Raw genomic sequence first — 26,230 nt, forward strand, 5'->3', positions numbered from 1 at the left:
GAGCTCCGTTGCTATGGTTGATGTCATTACTCATGCACAAGCTTGATTGGCTAATGATTATAATGCAGGAATGATTGCAAAAATAATGAGTAATAGGTGATAGGTCTTTGCTGGTAAGAATGTATGCGCTATAAGAACTGCGAATGACAGATGAGGAATACATAGCCTAAATGAATAAAGCCAAAACAAATATAATAAACATAATATAATAATATAATATGATATAATACACACACACAGCACGTCACATAATTATCATGTTTCAATAATAAAAAATATCCTGCAAGTGGTAGGCTAAACAAGATAAACTCTCCAGCTTGCGCCTGATATGTAGGCTGATGTTTTGCAAAATCGGACTGTTGAATGATTTTCTATTGAAATGTCAACAACATTACCCCACCGGCCAAAATGAAGTTCGCCCGAAGTCAGTAAACAATGTCATGCCAACATCTGATATGCCATTGGGCCAAAGTGTGCTTGCTCTCTGGGTTGTGACGAGGCTTGCATCCTACTTCTATCAATGTACCTAAATTAATTAATTGGACATTATTAGGAGAGACACATGTAAGGTCTCAAAGTTGATGGTGTATGTTAGAGTGAAAAACCAAGCTACAAGGTGAAGAGAATTGTCCATAGACCTGAGAGACAGGTCTGAAGACACAGATCTAGGGAAGGATACAAGAAAATTTCTGCAGCACAATAGCCTCCATCATTCTCAAATGGCAAAGTTTAGAGCAACCAACAGTCTTTCTAGATCCTGCCGCTCAGCCAAACTGAGCAATCCAGGATGAAGAGCCTTGGTCAGACAGGTAACCAAGGACCCAATGGTCACTATGAATGTAATCCAGAGTTAGCCTGGCTAGCGCCACCACTTCTCAATGAGACGTGGTCTGGGAACCAAACGTCCATTTTCTCGTATTTGAAAAAAATGCCCAGATCCGTTTATTGGGTGCCACGGATGTCTATCAAATGTGTCTGTGCATAGCTCATCATCGTCTTGCTTTCCCACCTGTTCTGTGATTGGTTCCCTATCTCAGGCGAAAACTTGCTCCATGGTCTCCAGGCTGCCTTAGCAGCGTGAATCAAATCGCGCGCAAGGCAGCATGGGAACACCCAGGCTAATCCAGAGTTCCTTTGTAGACATGGGAAAACCCTTACAGAATCAGTGCAGCTCAGTGCCAGGTTTCTTCTTAGTTCAGTCTTCGTTTCATCAAACCAGATGATTTTACTTCTCATGAGAATTGTTCAGGTGCTTTCTGGCAAACTCCTTTGGTTGACTCCTCTGGCGACTTTGATTGGTGAAGTGCTGCTATGATGGTTGTCCTTCTTTAAGCTTCTTTCATCTTCACGAAGTCTGGATCTTTAGTGTTTTGTCATCAACTTGTTCCGTCTGTATGGCTACTGAGTGCTTATCAGAGGGTGAAGTCAAGGTTGGAAGTAAAAATGTTGGGTGCTGTAATGTTTCTGGTGCTTTGTTGTTGTTCAATGAAGAGATGGTGGAATTTGTTGGATATCTTGATTGATTGATTTGACATTATTATTTATTATTGATATTCTCCTTAATATAGTCTTACCATGTCATTGCTTTTTTATATTATTGATTGAATGGACATTATTGTTTATTATTGCTTTTTCCCTCATTTCCATTACTTATTTTATTAGGCTATGGATTGAATTGACATTGTTGTTTATTATTGCTATTATCCTTATTATAGTTTGACCAACATTCTAATCTGTTTCCTGTTACATTTTAAATATTATGTTGTTTTTGTATTTGTGTGTTGCTTTGGACAAAGGCGTCTGCAAAATCCCATAACCATAAGCATCTTTTACTCATCACACTTGCAGGTCATAAATGCACAGCACGGTGTTCTACTCTATCACACTCTACTCACGTGACTAACATTCATGGCGTCACTTCACAGCAAAGATTCTAGATTCCTCCGCTCCAGAATCTTTGCTTCACAGTTTGTTTATAACATTACAGGTGCAGGTGAGAGAGGGGCGATAGTTTTCAGTTAATTAAGATCTTGGGCCTAGTCCAATTAAGTTCTGTGCTATTTGGTCTGTATTTCTCAGTCTATAGACTAGCTTTCCACATTTGTCATCAAGGACAATACAGCCTACTACCAAACACGAGAGAAAAGTTTTGCCAGCGCACACACACAAAGCAACGAGCAGAAACCCAATGGACTCAAAGACCCACAGTTTATGGATGCCTTTCCCCTTGAAGTGTGAGTATAGACTAATTTACTCACAAGACCTAATGACAAGTCGCTCAGTAAAATAATGCTGATACTTTGGCACCTGCCCACGTTAAACTTTTAGCCTACAGTCGTGAGCAGGCGCCTGCAGAAATAAATGTTATGGCACAAACTACACAAGCCATATCTACTACCGGTATGTATAGGTTTGTGCATGCATAACAGTCACCTTAGTTCGGTGTGTTCGTGACTTTAAACAGTGTATGTGCTTCAGTAAAGCTTTGTGCTTCATTCAGCATTATAAACCAGTTCTTATGCTAACGTTTTGACCAGCAATGTAGGCTATCTCTCTTGCCTACCTTGGTGCCTTCACCATTTCTGTTTTCGAAAGAAAGATGCATGTCCATGCGCTCTTATTCTCATTCTCTCTCCTGCGCAATCATTATGCCCTGCATGCCTAACTGCGTGTAGTTCTACTGCATAAAGTTTCGCAAATAAATTCGTTTGTTTTACAGAAATTGCCTACTATCACACTGTATGGTAACCAAAAGCACACATTTTGTAAACAAGCTGGTCGGATCGCGGTTCAGGTATAATTTTGTATAATTTTCGCGGTCCGAGTTGATTAAAATATCGGGCGTGCTCGGGCGCAACACTGCTACCAACCCCCCACTAAGGCTCCTTTTGTCAATGCCAAATGCGTAAGCATGTTTTTATATAAATATATAACCATCATGATTGTCTCAGATGTTCTTGAATTTTTCAAACTTTTTGGATCCCTAACTGAAGAGCACCAGACTCTTTGCCATTTGTTTTTGACTAGTTTACACATGTATTTTTAAGGATGAACTGATGATTAAATCTTTTTCGTTTTAGCATGCCGGTGGAGTCAAGTCCTGCATGGTTTTACAGTAATTTTGGCAGTCGGTCTTCTGTTTGTCTTGGTAGGTAGTTATATTTTTCTTTATTGATAGCGGTTAAAAAATGATCAAATCAAATGAAAAACTTGTGGGTTATAAGTGAATTCAGGAGCCTGTCTCAGTTTGACCAGGCTATAGAGCGTGACAGTCACGCTCGGACTGGTAATCTGTACAACCGGGCAAATGCCCGGTGGGCCGGTCCACGTGTGGGCCGGTGACCTCCGGGATTTTTTTTTTTTTTTAAAGTTATTTAGCCTATTTGCGGCCCGTAATGTAGACCTAGGCTTAGCCTATAAATGCAGTTGCATCCATTTGGATTGGGGGGTGACAGGTCAATCATTTTGGCCTCTTCATGACAGGTTCAGTGTGTGTTACGATCGCGCCCCCCTGCCCCACCCCTCAAGTGGATTTGTCCAAGCAGCCGCTTGGTTTGTGGGGAAATATAGCCTACGAGTCCATGCATGGTAGCCTAGGCTATATAAGTGCCCTCCGCTGGCTGGTGTTCACATCATCGCAGTTTAACCGTAAACAGCAATCAGAGGTGTCTAATTTTATTCCATAAATATATTGTTTTTATAGACGTAAGTTGCACGCGCTACGAAGAGCTTCCATTTACTGCACCATGTACAGTACTGTAGTGCGGTTTGTCTGTCAACATAAAAAAAAACTCCGGGTACCTACAATTTTCGCACAACTTGGTGGAAAAGTGTAGCACAGGTTAAAGAAAACCTATTCATGTTTAGACTCAAAAGGAACTTCAAAGTATTTCCCATATAGTAGCCTTTTAGCTCACAACGACAGTGAAAGTGGAACTTGGAAAGTAGAAGTTTCTCCACCGAGTGTTACATTAGATGCACAATCAATCGCGAGTCGATGCACGTAAAAAGTATCAACTGGTAGGTTAGTAACGAAGGTAGCCTAATTTTGCAAAATGTGATGACGGCACACAAACTTGGGCAAAAACGTTTAGTATACACTTGTGGTGATAGCCTACAGTTAATGTGAATCGCTGACTATAACCAATGTAGAAGATTTGCACCAAATAGGCCTAAAGGCTGTGGTTGTGTTTCTACAACATGTTGGCACAAATCGTAATTTCTGTCAACTATGACGATCTCCATGCATGTTCAGTAGCCTATATTTTTCATTTAGTCAAGCAGTGACATGTGGTTTAATCAGTGTTGGGCAAGTTACTTCAAAATCGTAATATATTATGTATTACTTATTACTGTCATTTCAAAGTAATTCATTACATTATAATATTATTGTCTCTGAATTGTAAGGTATTACACTACTATTGTATTACTTTTAAGTTACTTTTACCAAAATATCTGGAATTATGGATTTGGAATTCTAAATGCAGTTAACAGGCTGTAAAACTGTTGGCTAAGTTATAGACACTCATGAACAACTGATGCTAATTATCTGGGAAACATTCTCTAACAACAGTCAACAGTTCTCATTGTTTGTGTCAAACAGGTTGTCAATTTGTTGTAACATTAAAAGATGTGCTCTGTGCTCAAAGTGATGCTCGAAGCTCCAGTGGTTTCCGACTGAGCAAAACTTTTTGAAGATCGATGTTGTAGCAAAATCAAGTGAACATTTCCAGGATATGATTTTTTCATTGGTTGTTGCTTAAATCTTACCCAGGGACAATAGTGCTATTTTCTGATTGTCTATTGTGCAGCCCTTTCCTTTTTGATTGGCTAATAAGTGGCAGGCTCGACTAAGAACTCTAGGGAGGCGACTTGTTTATTGCCCGGTTCCATAGTGAGAGCTCTTGGACAGAGACATTTTGAATTTGAATTTTGCATATTAAATATTATAAATAGTTTTTCTGTGTTGTGGGGTCGTGACAAAAGACGAAATGGGTGACTGTCACCAGGGTTAGGACTAGGGAACAAAATTCGCCCTGGCAATTTTCTCCTTGACCCTTACTACTGGACCGGCGACCCCCACCCCCACACACACACACACACACACACACACACACACACACACATAAGCCCACCGATACCAAAATCCCCCTGATTCCCCCCCATAAATAACAAACACACAGTATCACGCTAGCAACACTTCATAAACTGAACCCAAACATTTAGATTTGGACCTATAGGTTATTATATAATCAGTATCGTAATTTCTGTCAACTATGACGATCTCCATGCATGTTCAGTAGTCTATATTTTTCATTTTAGTCAAGCAGTGACATGTGGTTTAATCAGTGTTGGGCAAGTTACTTCAAAATCGTAATATATTATGTATTACTTATTACTGTCATTTCAAAGTAATTCATTACATTATAATATTATTGTCTCTGAATTGTAAGGTATTACACTACTATTGTATTACTTTTAAGTTACTTTTACCAAAATATCTGGAATTATGGATTTGGAATTCTAAATGCAGTTAACAGGCTGTAAAACTGTTGGCTAAGTTATAGACACTCATGAACAACTGATGCTAATTATCTGGGAAACATTCTCTAACAACAGTCAAGTTCTCATTGTTTGTGTCAAACAGGTTGTCAATTTGTTGTAACATTAAAAGATGTGCTCTGTGCTCAAAGTGATGCTCGAAGCTCCAGTGGTTTCCGACTGAGCAAAACTTTTGAAGATCGATGTTGTAGCAAAATCAAGTGAACATTTCCAGGATATGATTTTTTTCATTGGTTGTTGCTTAAATCTTACCCAGGGACAATAGTGCTATTTTCTGATTGTCTATTGTGCAGCCCCTTTCCTTTTTTTTTTGATTGGCTAATAAGTGGCAGGCTCGACTAAGAACTCTAGGGGAGACGCACTTGTTTATTGCCGGTTCCATAGTGAGAGCTGCGCGGACAGAGACATTTTGAATTTGAATTTTGCATATTAAATATTATAAATAGTTTTTCTGTGTTGTGGGAGTGCGTGACAAAAGACCGAAATGGGTGACTGTCACCAGGGTCGGACTGGGAACAAAATTCGGCCCTGGCAATTTTCTCCTTGACCGGCCCACTACTGGACCGACGACCCCCCCCCCCCCACACACACACACACACACACACACACACACACACACACACATAAGCCCACCGATACCAAAATCCCCCCCTGATTCCCCCCCATAAATAACAAACACACAGTATCACGCTAGCAACACTTCATAAACTGAACCCAAACATTTAGATTTGGACCTATAGGTTATTATATAATCAGTATCGTAATTTCTGTCAACTATGACGATCTCCATGCATGTTCAGTAGTCTATATTTTTCATTTAGTCAAGCAGTGACATGTGGTTTAATCAGTGTTGGGCAAGTTACTTCAAAATCGTAATATATTATGTATTACTTATTACTGTCATTTCAAAGTAATTCATTACATTATAATATTACTGTCTCTGAATTGTAAGGCATTACACTACTATTGTATTACTTTTAAGTTACTTTTACCAAAATATCTGGAAATATGGATTTGGAATTCTAAATGCAGTTTATTATGCTCAATGCAGCTCATTGCACTTCTAATGGAGGGTGATGTGGTACAACATAATGACTGAGCTAGGCTTAAGGCTAACAACAGTAGAATGCAATAGGTGCAGTGATGGATTATGATGCAATACAAGGAACAATCATAGCCAGAATTTTGTTTAAAGAAGACAAAAGGTGTTGGGTGTGTTTGAATTCCCTTACTTTTCTGCATTCCATAGTGGGGAGAAGTTCACCTTGTTTAATTAAATAACAATTATATTTCCGTATTAGCTGCATACTTGAGGTTGGAGATATTAAGGCACGTCAAGTCTCTCACATACTGGAACTTCATGATACATAGCCGTATGATTTTCTTATTCAGTTCTGCACTGGACTTGGGGCCATATTGTATTGTTTTTTACTATATAGTTTTAATAGGCTAAATGTTTGGGATAAAAAAAAGCTTTTTTTGCAGTGCTTCCATACTTCCTTGAAAAAAGTATTTTGAGTATTATCTAAATACAAAAATACAGTATTTTATTTTGATACATACGTAATATGGTTAGGCCTACTGTATTTTGTAGTTTATTTTGATACATTAAAAATTAGGGTATTAGGTATTTTATTTAGAAATACATTCTGATGTATTTTTGCCCATCCCTGCCTGTTCCCAGCATTAGCACAACACTTTGCGATGATTAGCTTGTCACCTGTAACGATATATGGTAGGCCTACAGTAAGTGACTGACCTATCTGGGTACACTCAACACCTTACCATCTATTGGTGTCATTGTGGTTGAGATATCTGACATTTTTCTGTTAAAGATTGGCATGGAGACAATGGGACATGGTTGCCTTTGTCAGTGTCCTTATGTGAACTTGCACAGGTCAACTTGCTCATCTTTACTTGCGTACCACTTCACACCAGTGCTTCAGACCAGGGCTGATGCTTCAGCAATAGCCGTCACTAAAAAACTGTAAGTGTTGTTGAACACAGCTGTTCTCACATTAGCTGATTGCGATAAACATAAACCATTGTTGCCTAATTACCAATTATTCATTACACCTGTGTGTAGTATCTACTTTTTTGTGTTTTTCACATTTAGTATTTTGCAGTATTTTTAAAATACAAAAATACACACCAATAAAGTATTTTGATACAAAATACAGAGCCAATAAAAACCCAATAAAATAGAAATGACAAAATACTATTTTGCATTTGAAACACATATTACATGTTTCAGAAATACTACCCATCCCTGGGAACAGGCAGATTACATCTTTATAGTTGGCCATATGATGACATACTTAGGTTAATACTGTATTTCACTAGCCTGGGTGTTCCCATGCTGCCTTGCGCGCGATTTGATTCACGCTGCTAAGGCAGCCTGGAGACCATGGAGCAAATTTTCGCCTGAGATAGGGAACCAATCACAGAACAGGGGGGAAAGCAAGACGATGATGAGCTATGCACAGACGCATTTGATAGACATCCGTGGCACCCAATAAACGGATCTGGGCATTTTTTTCAAATACGAGAAAATGAACGTTTGGTTCCCAGACCACGTCTCATTGAGAAGTGGTGGCGCTAGCCAGGCTAGTATTTCACCAGTTAGGGCACCAAAATGGCCAGTAGCTGCACTGTGTAGCCTATCTTGACATGTCTTTAAGTTTTGGATTACAATATACAGGTAGTGGGCTCTCTGTTGATTTTAATGAGTAGGCCTAAGCCTAAAGTTACAGCATTTCTATCACAATTGACCAGACTTTGACCTTTTGTCTTCTTTAAACAAAATTCTGGCTATGATTGTTCCTTGTATTGCATCATAATCCATCACTGCACCTATTGCATTCTACTGTTGTTAGCCTTAAGCCTAGCTCAGTCATTATGTTGTACCACATCACCCTCCATTAGAAGTGCAATGAGCTGCATTGAGCATAATAAACTGCATTTAGAATTCCAAATCCATATTTCCAGATATTTTGGTAAAAGTAACTTAAAAGTAATACAATAGTAGTGTAATGCCTTACAATTCAGAGACAGTAATATTATAATGTAATGAATTACTTTGAAATGACAGTAATAAGTAATACATAATATATTACGATTTTGAAGTAACTTGCCCAACACTGATTAAACCACATGTCACTGCTTGACTAAATGAAAAATATAGGCTACTGAACATGCATGGAGATCGTCATAGTTGACAGAAATTACGATACTGATTATATAATAACCTATAGGTCCAAATCTAAATGTTTGGGTTCAGTTTATGAAGTGTTGCTACAGCATGATACTGTGTGTTTGTTATTTATGGGGGGGAATCAGGGGGGGATTTTGGTATTGGTGGGCTTGTGTGTGTGTGTGTGTGTTTGTGTGTGTGTGTGGGGGTCGTCGGTCCAGTAGTGGGCCGGTCCAGGAGAAAATTGCCAGGGCCGAATTTTGTTCCCAGTCCGACCCTGGTGACAGTCACCCATTTCGGTCTTTTGTCACGCACTCCCACAACACAGAAAAACTATTTATAATATTTAATATGCAAAATTCAAATTCAAAATGTCTCTGGCCGCGCAGCTCTCACTATGGAACCGGCAATAAACAAGTGCGTCTCCCCTAGAGTTCTTAGTCGAGCCTGCCAATTATTAGCAAAAAAAAAAAAAAAGGGAAGGGCTGCACAATAGACAATCAGAAAATAGCACTATTGTCCCTGGGTAAGATTTAAGCAACAACCAATGAAAAAAATCATATCCTGGAAATGTTCACGTGATGTTGCTACAACATCGATCTTCAAAAGATTTGCTCAGTCGGAAACCACTGGAGCTTCGAGCATCACTTTGAGCACAGAGCACATCTTTTAATGTTACAACAAATTCACAACCTGTTTGACACAAACAATGAGAACTTGACTGTTGTTAGAGAATGTTTCCCAGATAATTAGCATCAGTTGTTCATGAGTGTCTATAACTTAGCCAACAGTTTTACAGCCTGTTCACTGACAACACCTGCTCAGAACAAGTAATCTAAGCCTAGTCATATTTTCGTTATCACACGATGACTGATATATTGTCACATTACAAACATCTCTCTCTCCAAGTATGTTTAATCATTTTATTAGCACTAAATAAATTAAATTGTATTGCATAGTCGATGTTATAGGTCACTTTTAAAATCATGTCATAGTTTATAATTATATCCTGGCCATGGATGCATTAATCATTGCATCTGTCTTTCAAAGATGTCAGGTAAAAAACAATTAAGCATCCTCTCATTCGCCCTGAGAGGAAAGCCCCCTAAAAAGGCCAAGATAGAGGATGCTGGCCCAGAGAAGGTGGTGAAAAGGGTATTATTAAATTGTCAGTGTAATTTTGTCAAATATTTTATTCTGCAAGTCTGAGCATTTACAAATTATACTTTTGCCCCATTGAGTTTTTTGCTGAACATTGCACATCATCTACTTAGAAGGGCATTGCTCTCACGTACTTTGGCCTACAGTATAAGCAAATACCTGACCGACTGACACAGAGTTACAGAGGCTAGAATATTGTTTTCTCTTCATGCCGGATAACAAGCATCTCTGAACTGACGACATTTCAGCCCTAGGTCACTTGATATGACTTAGAAACACAACTGAGCCCTAGCATCAGGTCTTGTGAAGTTGTGTGCAAAAGGAATGAAAATATGAGTACTTTAGACCATTATTTGTCAAGGTATGCTCATGCATTTTGTGGAAACTCCCCATAGGACTTTTGGTTATCCACAATGCATACTGACAATCAAATGCTTACTGCATATGAACCCCTTAGAAGCATAATCTTGACTTCAAATGAAAGGTAACACTCAGGTTTCATGCGTGCATTTGGATTGTACTACAGGGGTTCTGATATGGAATGACTACACTAAATATGGAATAATTACAAAAAAATATAAATCTTTACAATTTCTATTTCAATTCAATTGGTGTGTATAAGGTGGACTGCACAACATGACATAAAAACATAAAAAACTGTTCCAGCAAATCACAGACGAGATGCGCGTTTAGGAGAGTTTCAATTGCATGGGAGCAGCACGGGAGGGTGGGGGAGGAAGTAGCGAGCTAGCTCTCTATTTTGTTTCAAAGTCAACAGAAGTGACGTTACCCAGCATCGCTTAGAGTACCTTTAATTGGGACGTAGTAACATTAATCTGACAATTTAAAGCACTACACATATTTACATAAATAAGATTGTCATTGATTCCCAAGAGTCAAAGCTTTCAAATGATGTATAATATGGCTATGCTACATAACAATCTGATGTCTGATGTAGTAATAATAATAATAATAATTATAATAATAATAATAATAATGCCCCCAATACATATAATGATATTAACTAAAATCTATGCACTGCTGTCAGAAAATCAGTCCAGATATCGGGGCCAAAGGTTTTTTTTTTTTTTTTGTTTTTTTTTTGTATTTAGAACTTAGGAGCATGTTTGCATGTTTGCTCTGCTTTATTCTAATGTTGGCCTATGTGTGGCCAGATTACTGTAAAGTTCTGGAATAAAACTCTTATACACAGCAAAGTAGCTTTTGGACTCTTTAGTGAACTTATAAATCTCTGTTACAATTGTTTAGGTTTATGTTTATGTCACCATCTTGATTTCTGGATTCTTCGCTGCTTCAGCAGTCAAAACACAATAATGAAAACTGAAACGCCTCCTTGTGGACTGAATAAAACAATGTCTGCTTACAACACATCACATGTGGAAATACTATCTTCAACATCATAACGACATATGTTATATATCATAAACATTACAATTACCATGGTTCAATGTGATCGTGTAAACAGTATTGAAAACAAGACTAGGTTGTGACACTTTAACTGGATAAGTCCATGTGTCCTCCTTGCTTCTTTCCTCACACAGCTATGCCACCTTCTATTGCTACCCAAACAGTACCATCATGTGTGCTCTATCACTCTCTCTCTCTCTCTATTTAGAAAGATATTATCAGTCTCCACAATTATAGTTCCAGCAGAAAATGACTATAAAATTACTATATTTCACCTTCCTTGTTTACTGGTCAAATAAATTAAAGAACGAGTAAAATCCTGAGTCTGGTCAAGTCCTTCCCTTTTCAAGTGTGGGAAGCCATGATGTTCTAAATACACTTGACAGCGTAAAAGACTCACATATGTGGAAGATAAATCACCTTGTTTGTTTATTCTCTGTCCAGCTGTTGTTGTCATAGACCTTTGTCAGACAATTTAGAGGCACATATGAGGAGGAGAAATCACATTGTTTATTTATCTCTGTGCAGATGTTGTTGTCATACACGTTCTGCGAGCTTTCCCTTAGGCCTCACCAGCAGCAGTACAGTAACGGACCTGACAGACTCGTCTCCAATGAAACGCAGACGCTCCGAACCCCTGAGGGCCCGGATCCAACGTTCCCTGTGAGTGACGACCCGGGCTTCAGTCCAGAGGAGTGGGACCGGATACAACAGGCGGTCCGCTGGGCCGAACCGGACCACGAGATTAGCAACGCAAGTGTGTGCACGAGTGCAGCCCACTCCACCTTCATTATTAATAACTTCAAGGAGAAATACACAGTGGAAGAGGAAGTCCTCGCCACCATCATCGCCAAGGATTTCACTGGTACGCCAAAACGCTACGGAGGAGACTTCTTCCAGGCCAAGGCTTATTCAGACAAATTAAAGGTAATGGCTTATTCAGACAGTTCACATACACGCACGCACACACACACACACACACACACACACACACACACACACACACACACACACACAATAACACACCCGTCACATTATCATCCATTTCTGCACCTCAGGCCAGTGTGTTTGGAGAGGTCCTGGACCATCGGAATGGCACCTACACGGCCCAGTTCAAGCTCCCGTGGGCCGGCCCGGTGAAGCTGGCCGTGCGCCTGATCCACTCCAGTGAGGCGGTGCACTTCCTCAAGCAAGGCCGCCGCACCTACAACAACCACTTCTTCTTCTGGAACTACTTCCTGGGCACAAGTCAGCAGCACGGGGGTGCCCAGGTGGAGGAGGTAGTGGAATGTAAGGTGAAGTGGCCGGGCGTGGTGCTGTCGTCGTCGCCAAGGGGACGGTGCGAGTACCACGATGCCCACACGGGCCTCACCTGGCAGTGCCACAAACCCCCGACACTGACTTGCCAGGACCGTGTGTTCCACTCAGGAGGTGTATTCACGAAACACCTCACCGCCCTGGAGGAGGTCCTCATGGACAGGTGAGCAAGACACACACACACACGCACACACACACACATACATATACACACACACACACACACATACACACACACACACACACACGTAATGATCCTAATTACCAGGCTGATGATAATCTTTTCAATCTTATATGGACTCTTGATCAACTACTAAGTGTGGGCCTTGTGGGCCTACTGTCACATGTCCACAGGAACAGTTAACTATAGGGACAGGACATGTAATCAAATGTATACCTTGTCATGTCTTGATTGATTCACTCTCACTACAACAATGGTTTCAAGTCTCATCAATCTTTCACATTATTCATTTAGATGTACTTTCTAAAATGTATTGGATGAGTAACTTATACCTGACAAATAAATTGTTATGCTCTGATCCGCATAGCCTTTCCGAGTACTTCATGACCATAGTCGTAGTCTAAGGTAACGGTGTTGCCACAATTATGATTGGGATTAGTTATCGCCGCCGTAGAAGCTAATCAGCTGGAGTGGTAAGCTACAGCAGAACTGACTATTGTAGGCTATAGGGTGATATAGCAATGGGCAGTTTGTCAGCGATGGTATAGACAAGACGGCGAAACCTTGGCTCAACCTGAACCTTCTGTAGCACAGGGTGTAGTAAACTGCTAGCGCACTGATGAGTTTAGCAGTCTGAGTCAGCACTGTAGCCTCTGTCCTCCTCCATAACCAGTACATGTTGTGTTTTAGAACCGCCCGGGTGCGGCCGAGGAGGAGTTAGACCAAAGATGTCTAGACCTACGTAACATTATTCCTAGAAGTAACGCGTGTCATAAGAAAAAACAAGTTAGGCATTCTCCTTAACAGTCTATATTGTGGGTTTACCAACCTACTATGGATATTGTTTTTTACATTGAACTGAAACTTTCCATATTTAGCCAATTCAGATTTATTAGGTTAACAGGGGTTCTATAATCAATTGTTATTTTTCCAGCGAGCTTCGACGATTTCCTTGACCGCTCCCAGTTCCTCATTGGTCCTGACCAGTAACGCCTTATAGCCTGTAAGTGACGCCACTTTCGTCAGGACCAAAGAGGGAACTGAGAGTGGTCGAAGGAAATCGTGAAGCTGTCCGCTACTTGGAAATATAACAATTGATTATAAACCCCTGTTAAACCTAATAAATCCCCCCAAAAAAAAAAATCTGTCCTGCAAAATCCCCGAGAAAGGCTCCCAATCCCGCCCCACTCGCCGCTTCGCTTCTATGTTGTCTAAAGCAGTGAAATGGGTACGCTGCATGCCTGGGGAACGTGAAGGCACTCAAGGGGTACGTGAGATTTTAACCCTTAGAAGACATTGACGAATAAAGGCCAAAAACACATCCTTTCTTTTTGTTACATTGTTCCGCTGTTCATAGCAGCGAGATGAAGCCTTGATTGTGTGACAGAGCAGAAGATGGGCTTTCCAACGAGACCACGCACTTGTCTGTACGTCAAAGTATGAAATTAAATCAAATTGCATCATATTTACAGTATATACTTCTCTGCGTTCACCAGCGCACCCATTACTCTCGTTTGAATTACTCGCAAACCCGTGAAAGCATAGATATGGCAAGCTTATCAGATGAAAGAGGAGACACAGGGCTATCCATTGGTACCACGTATATCGATCCTTCTGGCTTATGAAAACAGACGAAGTGACTGCAAAATAATAACGTTGTGTACAAAACCAACTGCACACCCATTACTCGTTTGAATTACTCATGGACCTGTGATCGGATAGATATGCCACGCATGTCGGATGAAAGAGGAGACAGAGAGCTATCATTTGATACCAAGTACATCCTTCTGGGTTATAAAACAGACGAAGTGACAAAAATATATAGCTCGACTTACCTCACGTTTTTTTCTGTTTTTGTGGCAAAGCATGTTTATAATCCAATGCTATTGTGTGTTTCTTTATGGCAAAGAATGTTCATAATCCGGTTTTGAGACTCTAGCAAATTACTGCATGGCATCCAGTTCAAGGCTCACATTGAATCCCAATTTGTTTGACAAAGAAACACCTTTTTTACCTTTACTTTGTTCATGGCAATGCAGTAAAAAGTTGTATAGAATCATGAGTGCAGACAGGCACACGCTAACACGTAAACTCGGGTCAAGTCAGGTCAGATCAGTTCGTGTTACAGATATGGAGCGCAGAAAGGTCATTTTTAATCACTAAATAAAAAAATGGCAGGTGCACACATGGCCGGATTATCATGACCATGGGCCCTGGGCACAAAATCGGAATGTGCCCCCTCCCTCCCCACATGCACGCCCGCACACAGTTGCCTGATGGTACGCACAGTGCCTACGGCCATACACCTGCAGGCGCGCACTCGCTAACCCCAAAGTTAACCTGTAGGTTACAGCAGCTGTGAGAACCACCGTTGGGCTGCTAAGAAAGACTCTGTTGTAGTTTCTAGATGATACAAACACAAAATTAATTTCTGTCAATTAAACCTCTTATCAGATTTATTTATGGGTATCCTCATTTATTGTGATGTCGAAGTTCCATGATAGTGTTTGTTTCATGCATGCAGTGTGTGGTTTGGATGAGCCAGATGGACAGCTTGCCTGTCTTCAGCTTAAAATTTCTGTCTAAAATTGCATAAAAAAAAAAAACCAATTAACTGCAAAAAAAAAAAAAAAACACCAAGAAAAACCCCTGAACCCCCGAATTTTTGGAGCCTACCCTACTTAGCCTACAATTCCTAGGCTATGTCATGTCATTTTAGCTAACGTGGTTAGAAGTTTCTCGGATGCAATTGAGCAGTTAGTCCACACTTCATCAACCCACAAACATGAAATTTACTTCTGTCAAAACTTTTGAAAGGGAGAGACACTAATCACGCGATTTTGGACAGAAACGTTAAGCTTTAATCTGCACTGATAAGAGATTTAAATTGACAGAAATTACTTTTGTATGTGTAGGTTATCATCTAGAAACTTTCTTAGCAGCCCATCGGTGGTTCTCAAAGCTGCTGGAACCTACTGGTTGTGCTTTGCGGTAGTCTGTCTGGCGATTACGGGTGGCACCCTCACCTCCTGTCTTACCTGCTGATCTAGTAACGGAGATAGATATCTTCACCTTTTAGCTTCGCCTGTTGTCAAAACGCGGTACAGTAATATTCTTAGCATGTAAGCCTTGTCTTCATTAGATTGCAATCTGTACCAGGCATTAACAAACACCTAATGCCCTTTGCTAGCGTGAAACTACGACAAAATTATGCTTGTGCTTTACTGGGCGCCACACTCAAAACTTAATTTAGTCTCGAAGTTTTGACAGAAGTAGATTTCATGTTTGTGGGTTGATGAAGTGTGGACTAACTGCTCAATTAATTGCGCCTCGAGAAAAAACGCCAACCACGCGCAGCTAAAATGACATCTCGACATGACGACATATAGCGTAGTCTGGGTGTTGTTTTCAACGCCGCATAGCTCGCCCTCACTCATTGACTGACGGCAGGCAGCATTTGTGCAGGCAGCTACAGACACTGTTTCTGACGTCATTTAACATAATATTTTGATTGAACGGGTTGCAAAATCTGCATAAAATTAGGGAAGTGAGTACTGCGTTTGTAACGTGATCGAAAGTAATATTTTGACTGTGCCCAGGGCCCCTTACTGGTCCCGTGCCCACAGTTGCCCTAATGGTTAATCCGGCCCTGGGCGCACACCACATCTGTAAATTGCTCATCCTCAGAGAATCCCTCCACCATGGCAGTGATATTTCCAGATTCAGGACAGTCTGCCCTACACACACATTAAATGCATGTAGAGCTATGAGCTTGCTGTGGTGAGATACATGTCAAAATATAAGATTTTTTATAATACGCTTTTTATATTTTAATTCTTTAAAATCAAAATAAAATCAATGCTAGTACTAATACATGAAATCATGGCAGATCTGGATAGCCTAGACTCAGCCAGGAACAAAACTATATATGTGTGTGTGGCACTTACAATGACCAGAATAAATGAAAAAATTAAAAATGTAGTGAAAATGCCCTAAAAACAGCTTAGGGTACTAAGGGTTAAAATATACACATATTTAAAAAGTAGAATCCATGCAAAAATACTTAAAAAACAATTATTTAATAAATATTTCAGGAAAATATACATTGTATGTGTATGTGTTTATCAGTTCCAACGTTTAATAAATTAGACACTGATGACACAGTGCTCTGTTTTAAGTCTTTTTTCTCAACTAAAAATGCTTTGCGCTGGTTAGGGGGTACTTGGCTGAAAACATATTTCACAGGGGGTACATCACTGAAAAAAGGTTGAGAACCACTGGTCTAAAGCATTGGTTCCCAAAGGGTGGATCGTAAGAGATTTTATTTGTCGCCAGCATAGTGACAATTTATGTTGTGTAATATGCCTAGCTTATACCTTAGCTTAGGAACTCCCTCTGTGCATTTTTGCATTTAGAATCTCTGAAACAGGGCGAACACCGCCAGAACGTGGATATCACTCGCAAAATGAAACAATATTTCTGTCGGGCGCATACCATGGACCACACAGTTGCAAAATGCAAGGGACATGAATCAGTCTATATTTGCACGAACAATAATGGACATCAACTCTTCAACATGGCCCATTCAAATCTAGAATCATTTTAAATTGTAAAAAAAAACCCTCCTGTAAACGCTATTTCCTGTTTCCAATCTCGCGAACTTCACTAATACAGTAAAGCTGCATTTACTAGCTAGTTTCCCATAACAACCACCACATAGTCGAGGTGACGAGGGTTATTAAGATCGACTTTGAACACAGTGAGCCATACAACTTTAGCCTGGGTGTTCCCATGATGCCTTGCGCGCGATTTGATTCACGCTGCTGAGGCAGCCTGGAGATCATGGAGCAAATTTTCTCCTGAGATAGGAGACCAATCACAGAACAAGGGGGAAAGCAAGACGATGATGAGCTATGCACAGACGCATTTGATAGACATCCGTGGCACCCAATAAACGGATCTGGGCATTTTTTTTCAAATACGAGAAAATGAACGTTTGGTTCCCAGACCACGTCTCATTGAGAAGTGGTGGCGCTAGCCAGGCTAATACAACTTGACAATTACTCTGAATCATAGTGTTAATGTGTTGAGTAAAGCTACACATTTTTCGATTGATTTTGTTACCATGTGTGTTTATTCCTGCCGTTACAAAAACTAGCATCTCAGATAACGTTAGCGATTAGCTCACGTTTATATGGCAATAGAAAACACCTTCAGTTTTCGGTGTAGTCGCTGACGCTGACGATTGATTGGCTTGTGAACAGGACAGCTGCTTTGTATTGCTCTGATAGGCTACTCGGCGGCTAGCAGTAGCCAATCAACAAACGTATTGTGAGTTGCAAGCGGTTCTCTTATCTCGAAATGCCTTGCAATCTTTGGGTGCACTCACCGCATGTTTTAATTTCATCTCCGGCTCCGTTCCCCTCATTGTTGCATTGCATCCTTTAAACCAGCAGGCGCGCAGGAACATATCTTTGACCAGGGGTGCTGAATAACAAAATAATGGATGTCTGACGATTTCTCCCCAGGGCCCAGCATGATATGATTCGAATTTAGACAGCTAAATATGCCATTTCAGCGCCGTGTATGAGTAGGCCTAAGAGTGAGAAGTTTTATAATGCCTTGGGCAGCCACATTCCACTGCAACTATGCACAGCACTTGCCACTCCGACTCATCAATAAGAACACACACACCAGACCCATAGAAGCGCACTTGACTTTACATCATTAATCTATTTCAGTATAGCCTAGTCTAAGGTAAATTCCTTATGTGATTGTCAAAACCACACCAGAGATGTTTGGCTTTAAAATATATGCTAATTAGGCTGCAATGACCTGGCAAACAATTTCTGAGTAGCCTAACTTATGGTGTCTCCACTCCACAGCAAAAGTGCTCTAAGGGTCATTCCGTGTGAAATCACCCAATTTCTGCAAAATTTGGCAGGTGACCCTCTCCGAAAAAAACTGAAAAAAATCACAGGTGATTTTTCACCTGTGAAAAATCTATGCATAGATCTTGAATAGTATATCTGTATAACTAATCGTTGCAAAGCTACAGCCCTTTGAAACTTCAAGTCATTTTAAGCATTGTGTCACCGTATGTCTTATGATTGAGAAAAAACGTCAGTAAAGGCTCACACACACACACACACACACACACACACACACACACACACACACACACACGTTAAGTCATCGTTTCCCAACCTTGGGGTCGGGACCCCATGTGGGGTCGCCTGAGATACTGGGTATCTTAAAAATGGCCAGTAAATTACATTAAAATATACATGCATTAAATAAATAATATTAAGAATGATATCCCATGATATCCAAGTTAAGTAACTAATAACTAACTAACGGATCCTTCATTACAATCTGGCTACGTCAAAATAAACGGTAACGGTTTTACCCCACGACAGATCCTCCGCCACATACGGCATTTTACAAAATGCATGAGCATGCCTTGCCAAATAATGGTCTAAAATACTCATATTTTATTCTATGGACCCTTTCAAGACAGTTCCATTATCAGCATCATAGTTGGCCCCACAAGACTTCCTTTTTAACATTGTTATCTAAATGCAGAGGAAGTAGATTGGTAACCAAATAGAACGTTCAAGCATTGTTTTTGTTTTTATTGTTGAAAGGGTCTATATTGATCTAGGGCTAGGGCCCAGTTGTGTTTCTAAATCATATCAAGTGACCTAGAGGGCTGGAATGCGGTCAGTTCAGAGATGCATGTTATCCGGTAGAAAGAAAAAAAACAATATTCTAGCCTCTGTAACTCTGTGTCAGTACATCACACAGTTCTTCTGATTATTTTCTTCAGTGGGCTCTGAAGCAGGGGCTGTGCAATTTCAGGCAAAAACTTGAAATTGGTATTGAGGATGAAACAGTTTTAAAATAAATGTTCTCTAAGTGAAATATATTGCTGTTGCTCTTAGTTCTTTTAAGTTTTTTTAACTCTTTTAAGTAGATTTAAGTTTTCTGTTTAAGGTGACAATTCGGCTTGTAGATTATTTCTCCCTCTTTTAATTGACCTGTCGCTAAGCGCCACCCTTAAACGTCCCACATACTCGACGCACCCGACCAGTAGTGCGACAATGTGACGTCACAGAAGCGCCGTAACCATTTATACTCACGCGTGGTGGTCGCAACACTAGTTGCAATATTCTCCTGAACAGAGGTGTCGCTGTTGTGAAAAGACTAACATTAACTACTTACACAGCAGAAGAAGCTGCCGTAAGAAACACAAGTACCTAGCCTCTGTGATGGTACTTCAGACTTTGGTTGCTACTATTCACAACTACCATCATCATTATCATGTAGTTTCCAAGGTGTGTGCACAGGTAGATAGATAGATAGATAGATAGATGGATATATAGATAGGTACTTTAGTCATCAAATTTTAATAATTTAAACAGTTTAGTTAGCTGGCTGAGTTTGTGTAATTTCCTGAAGTGGAAAGAGATTTTGTTAAGGCCTTAATAGATATCCTTTGTTTGAAAATAAATCGTTTCTATTCTTTCCTCTTAATTCCATGTGTTGCTAACTCTCACTGGTAACTTTGTTAACGTATCCAGCAAACTATTAAAAATTCACGACTGTAACAAAACACTGCAACTCGCTTGCCCTCGAACTAGTCCATCTTCCTGTTTCCGCCTTTGTCGCTCGTCTGAAAAAAATGAGTGGTGCGCTACCGTGTGCTACACGGCCAAAACCCTGGCGCGCCAGAGAGATCTACGTCATTTTGACGTCACATTGTCGCGCTACCGGTCGGGTGCGTCAGGTATGTAGAAGCCATTAGAACGCTGATGAGCCAATGACAGTCCAGCCTCAACGGGACTCGGACATCAGCTCGGACAACTCCATAGGAAACAACAGGGAGGAGGCATAAAATGACAAATTAATGGTTATTTATGGAGTTTATTAACTCAAAAAACCCCGACGGATAACCATGGTCAAACGTTTTGCATGGGGGACGTGTAATACTGATAGCCGGTACCCCAAGAGGCTAGAAAACGGTATATTTTCATCAACAGTAGCCTACAGGACGTCTCTCGCGTTTGCAACAGCTCGACGTAATGTAGGCTACTAAGCCAACAATGTGGGCACAGGTTCCCTGTTAAATCCCAAGATGAAAATGCTCATTAACCAACAACTATATTCTTACTACATCAAATATTAACGTAACCTAACATATCTTAGGATCAATCTTCCACTAGCTAGCTAGCTAGCATTAACGTCAGTGGTTTTTGCACTGCACGGCTACTCGCCACAACTGTTTGTCACCTTGTATGTATTCCAAAGTTTTGAATACACCCCTCCATAGCATAATTAAGTCCCTTTTGATAGCTCCTGGAGGAAAGTAAATCTTTTATCGACCAAAACGTCCTCAAAGCCTGCTTTCATATAATGTCAGCTGCCATTGTCCATAATGTATTTCTAATCAAGTCTGGTTTGTTTGTCCGAGTTTTCACACGGTAACAATGGGGGGCGGAGCTTAGCAACAGGTCAATTGGAGCGAGCGTTAAACGATTTGACTGGAGCGGGAGGATTTTTAAGTGGAGCGGGGAGCGAAATTGAGCGGAGTGACCTGACTCGAATTTGAGCGGAGGAGCAGCCGAGTGAACAGCCACCTGAACGAGGAGCGGGATATTCGCACCGCTCAGCTCCACTCACTAACTCTGATGACACTATGTGGCTTGCGTCTGTCCTATTTGGTCGATATATTTGACCGCTTGAATGGCCTCAACCTGTCTTTGCAAGGCCGCAAAACTCATATTTTGCTCCTCGCAGACAGAGTGGACACCTTCACACAAAAACTTGACCTCTGGCATGGCTGCATCAGTCGAGGGAACTGCGACATGTTCCCCAGCCTTGCAGTACCTGTGACAGTGATAAAGTGACTTAATGTGGCTTGCGTCTCTGCGTCTCTGTCTAAAGTGACTTTATCACTGATGCAGGTACGTCACACGATTTCTTCTCTCTATTTCAATCAGCGTCTGAGCACCTGTCAGGAATGAGAAAACAATTTCTGACGTAGGCTACTTCAAAGAGGATTATCGCTCTTTTGCGTGAGTTCGAGATCCATTTGTGTTCACAGCAAACGAGCTGTCAACTGATATGCAGGAATAGCTTATTGAGCTGAAGAGTGACAGGCTGAAGGAACTCCTGCCCACATTCGTCATTCTGGGCAGCATTGATGCAGGAATACCCTCAACTCTGTGACGTCGCCTTGAAGATTCTCCTCCCTTTTGCGTCGACATAATTGTTTGAGGCAGGATTCTCAAAAATGACTGCACTTAAAACAAAATACCACAATCGTGCACAAATCAAGAAACAGACATTGTGCCAAGAATTGAGGATCTTTACAAGGCAAAGCAGGCTCAGGTCTCTCATTAACATTGCCTACCTGCAAGTTTCTGTAAAAATGTAATGATATGCCTACTATTAGGCCTAGTAATAATAACAATAATAAAGCATAAATTCATATCAGAGGTCTGGTGCCAATTCCCAATTATAACAATAGCCTAGTAATGATAATAGGCCCGAAGGGGGGGGGGGGGACTGCAATGAACCAGCTTTGGGGGGACCCAGCTTGCAAGAGTTTGAAAACCCCTCCTTTAAACCAATTAGAATGACATCTGTTATTCCCAGCAAGAAGCACAACTTCAAACAGCACATCAGTATTTTGATAGTAAGCGGTGCAATTGAAGGAATCTGCTTGCAGATGAGACTGTATGGAACACAGGGATTCCACTAAACCTTGCTTTACTAAAAACCTGTTTTACCGTCTTACCTTTAGTGGTGTACCGTCTGTGTACCGTCTTACCTTTAGTGGTGTACCGTCTGTGTACTGTCTGACCTTTAGTGGTGTATCGTCTTACCTTTAGTGGTGTACCGTCTGTGTTCCGTCTTACCTTTAGTACCGTCTTAGTGGTGTACCGTCTGTGTACCGTCTGACCTTTAGTGGTGTACCGTCTGACCTTTAGTGGTGTACCGTCTGTGTACCGTCTGACCTTTAGTGGTGTACAGTCTGTGTACCGTCTGACCTTTAGTGGTGTACCGTCTTACCTTTAGTGGTGTACCGTCTTACCTTTAGTGGTGTACCGTCTGTGTACTGTCTGACCTTTAGTGGTGTACCATCTGTGTACCGTCTTACCTTTAGTGGTGTACCGTCTGTGTACCGTCTGACCTTTAGTGGTGTACCGCCTGTGTACCGTCTTACCTTTAGTGGTGTACCGTCTTACCTTTAGTGGTGTACCGTCTGTGTACTGTCTGACCTTTAGTGGTGTACCGTCTGACCTTTAGTGGTGTACCGTCTGTGTACCGTCTGACCTTTAGTGGTGTACCGTCTGTGTAGTGGTGATTAAATGACCATACACAGCATATAACCTTTAGTGGTGAGCGACCTAGACTTCCCATGCCAATCTTTCCTGTACCGTCTTACCTCTAGTGGTGAGAGAGCCGTGCAAACCTGGACTTCCCACACCAGTGCCAGCAGGATTTTTCCTGAACGATGTGTGGACGTCATTTGTCTGTGCCACCCGACATTTCACTGTTCCAGACATCGCTCAATGCCTGAGGGACAAACACATCTACATCATGGGAGACTCCACCATCAGACAGTGGTTTTTATACCTCTTTAAGGCTGTACCAAGTAAGGAACGATATATACTAACAAGATATACCACCCCCCTCCATACACACACAGACACATGCACACACCAGTGGCTCAGATAAACCACGGCCACCCCAGTGGTCACCCCTGGCTCAAAGAATCAATTTTTGGTCATGACAATGGTCAATAAGTTGTGACCCAGATAGTATATCTCAATAAATACTCTTTGCAAAGGAATGCACATTTATATTATCATTTATCCATGGTTTCTCCTTGAAAGGCACCCTTAACAAGATTTGGTGTTTAGGTCCCAGTCTGGTTGAGAAGCGCAATAATAAACAAACTAAATATGCTCTTTTGCAACAATGTATAAACATAACTCCAATATAATATAGAGGGAATGCACCGACAGCAGTCTGTAGAAAAAGATCTGGTAGCATAGAATGTGTCAAGTGTGTCATAAACTGATATGTTAACATCTCGTTAAAACATTGTTTTTTTTTTTGTTCTTCGTCACAGCTCTTAACCGCGTCTACCTCCCCATCAACGTCCAGATGGGGCCCTTAAAGGCCGTAGACCTGAAGAACAACATCGTCATGCATTTCCGCTCGCACGGCCTCCCTCTGCACTGCGGCAAGATTCCCGTGGAGTACTTCCACTACATGAGCAGCGAGATCGACGGCCTGCCTGGCGGCCCGGACACCGTGATCATGTTCAACTTGTGCGCGCACCTCGCCAGTTACCCACTCACTTACTACGGCTACCGCGTCTGGCTAATCCGGAGGTCGGTCGTTGCCCTCTTGAAACGAGCGCCAGGGACCAGGGTCATCATCAAGACAGCCAACACGGGGTACAACAAAAAGGTGGTGTATTGTTCCTCTGTAGTCTACACTCAAGGGATCAACTGTTAGTGTGATACAACTAAACAACTTTTTATTGGTCTTCTTCTACCTTCAAACATCAATATCATTACCAATAGAGCGCCACCTATTGGCCATAAATGGCTGTTACTGGTGAGAACACGTTTTTTTAAAAGATGGCTTTTATTTATACATTTTGGCTAACATATTTTATCCAAAGCAACTTACATATATCAATTAGCTGCAGGGCTAACCTCCCTGGATTAGCTCAGGGTTAAGCATTTTGCTCAAAGGTACAATGGTGGCAGCCGAAAATCAAACAACTTTTTTTGGCTCCCGACTTCACTTTCACAATGGCACAAACATTTGAATCCTCTCTCAAAAGATTTTCCACAGAAATCTTGAACAGAAATCTTGACCAATGTTGAGTTTTTGTTTTTGGTAAAACCGTCCACAAATTGAAATAATGTAGCAACAGAAACCATCAGAATCGACAGTGCTCTGTGTTATCCACCGCTTTGATGTAATGTCAGAATCGACTGTGCTCCGTGTTATCCACATATCCACTGAAGTCGTGTGGGGTTTGCCGTTATTGCGGAGGTGGCGTGTGGCACGTGTTCTGCTGCCCCTCTTGATGGATTGTGTGTGTATGTGCACGCACACATGTTTACTTGGGCTGCATGTTAAAATATGTGTGTGTGTGTGTTTGTATTAGCCTGCAGTGTATATCTGTGTGCATGCTTTTATGTGTATGTGTTTATGTGTTAGTGTGTGTGTATGTGTTAGGGCTGTCACTTTTGTGAAAAAATCCTGTTCGATTTTTGAGACATAAGTGTTCATTGAAACGATTGTAAAATCGATTTTCCATGTCTAAAGACGTTTCCATTTTCAACGCCAAATATAGGCCAATCCACGGACAACTAACAGGCATTATGACAAACGTAAAGAGGACGCTTGAAGACGCACAAACCAGCAATATTTCTGATGATTTATTGCCGTGAAGTCTCGTGCACAATGACAAACAGGAGTGCATCAGTGAAAAAACATTACTGCAGGCTTCAACGTGGCTGTGTTTACGATTAGAAATGTCAAACAAATTTCGCCTACGTAGGAACTCACGACTGCACAGTTTGCATACCACTTTGTCCTTCTCTATAGTTTGATCTACCCAAAACCCAAAGTACTTCCATATCGAACTCCTCAAGTTATTAGGGCTTATCACTCATCTCTCTCATGCCGCACAGGTTGAACGCGTTTTTTAGCAAAACACCAGCAGCACAGCAGTCGATTGAAACAGCTGTTTACGGTGCGTAAAATTGGTGGGAATTGTTTTTTTAGCTTTCGCAATGCGTACTGCACTTTCGGAAGTCTTTATTCTTTTTCTACTTCTTTGTGAGTTTTGTTACATCTATCTTTTTTATTTGTTTAATTCGTTTAAAATTAATAGTGTACATATTTGGTTAAAATCGATTCCCTGTTTTAGTTTTCGAAACTTGTGTTGGTTAGTCCAATCGATTGTGAAACCGATTTTCGAACGTAAAGTGACAGCCCTAGTATGTGTGTTTGTGTTTTGTGCAGCATGTTAAAATGAGTGTTTATGCATTCTACAGCATTTTTATCGCAGTGATTGGCTCACTATGCAAGTGGACCGGATCCTGCGCGAGGCCTTCCGTGACATGGGAGTCTACATCGTGGATGTGTGGCAGATGACCGCCTGCCACTACTTGAAGGATGACCTCCACCCTGCCCCACTGATAGTCCAAAATGAAGTCGACATACTTCTCTCTTTTATTTGCCCTCTCTAAGAATGCAGCTCCTCTCTCATTAGTGCGTCATCTGTCTGTGTGTGCGTGTGTGTGTTTCTGTGTGTGTCTGTTTTTTTTGTTTGTCTGTGTCTGTTTGTG

The 26,230-nt window shown here is 41.1% G+C and overlaps 1 protein-coding gene across 1 annotated transcript; it reads left to right on the forward strand.

Moving 5' to 3' along the window:
- Positions 1–2,071: 2,071 nt before the first annotated feature.
- LOC125297641 (NXPE family member 3-like) lies at positions 2,072–26,230 on the forward strand. The gene is given in 8 exon segments (XM_048248096.1): positions 2,072–2,234; positions 3,081–3,148; positions 11,873–12,271; positions 12,403–12,824; positions 23,302–23,414; positions 23,416–23,505; positions 23,986–24,329; positions 25,937–26,230. Coding segments are annotated over 8 exon segments (1,677 nt in total). The 5' UTR covers positions 2,072–2,188; the 3' UTR covers positions 26,132–26,230.

This window comes from Alosa alosa, chromosome 7 (genome assembly GCF_017589495.1).
Source record: "Alosa alosa isolate M-15738 ecotype Scorff River chromosome 7, AALO_Geno_1.1, whole genome shotgun sequence".
Taxonomy (NCBI): domain Eukaryota; kingdom Metazoa; phylum Chordata; class Actinopteri; order Clupeiformes; family Clupeidae; genus Alosa; species Alosa alosa.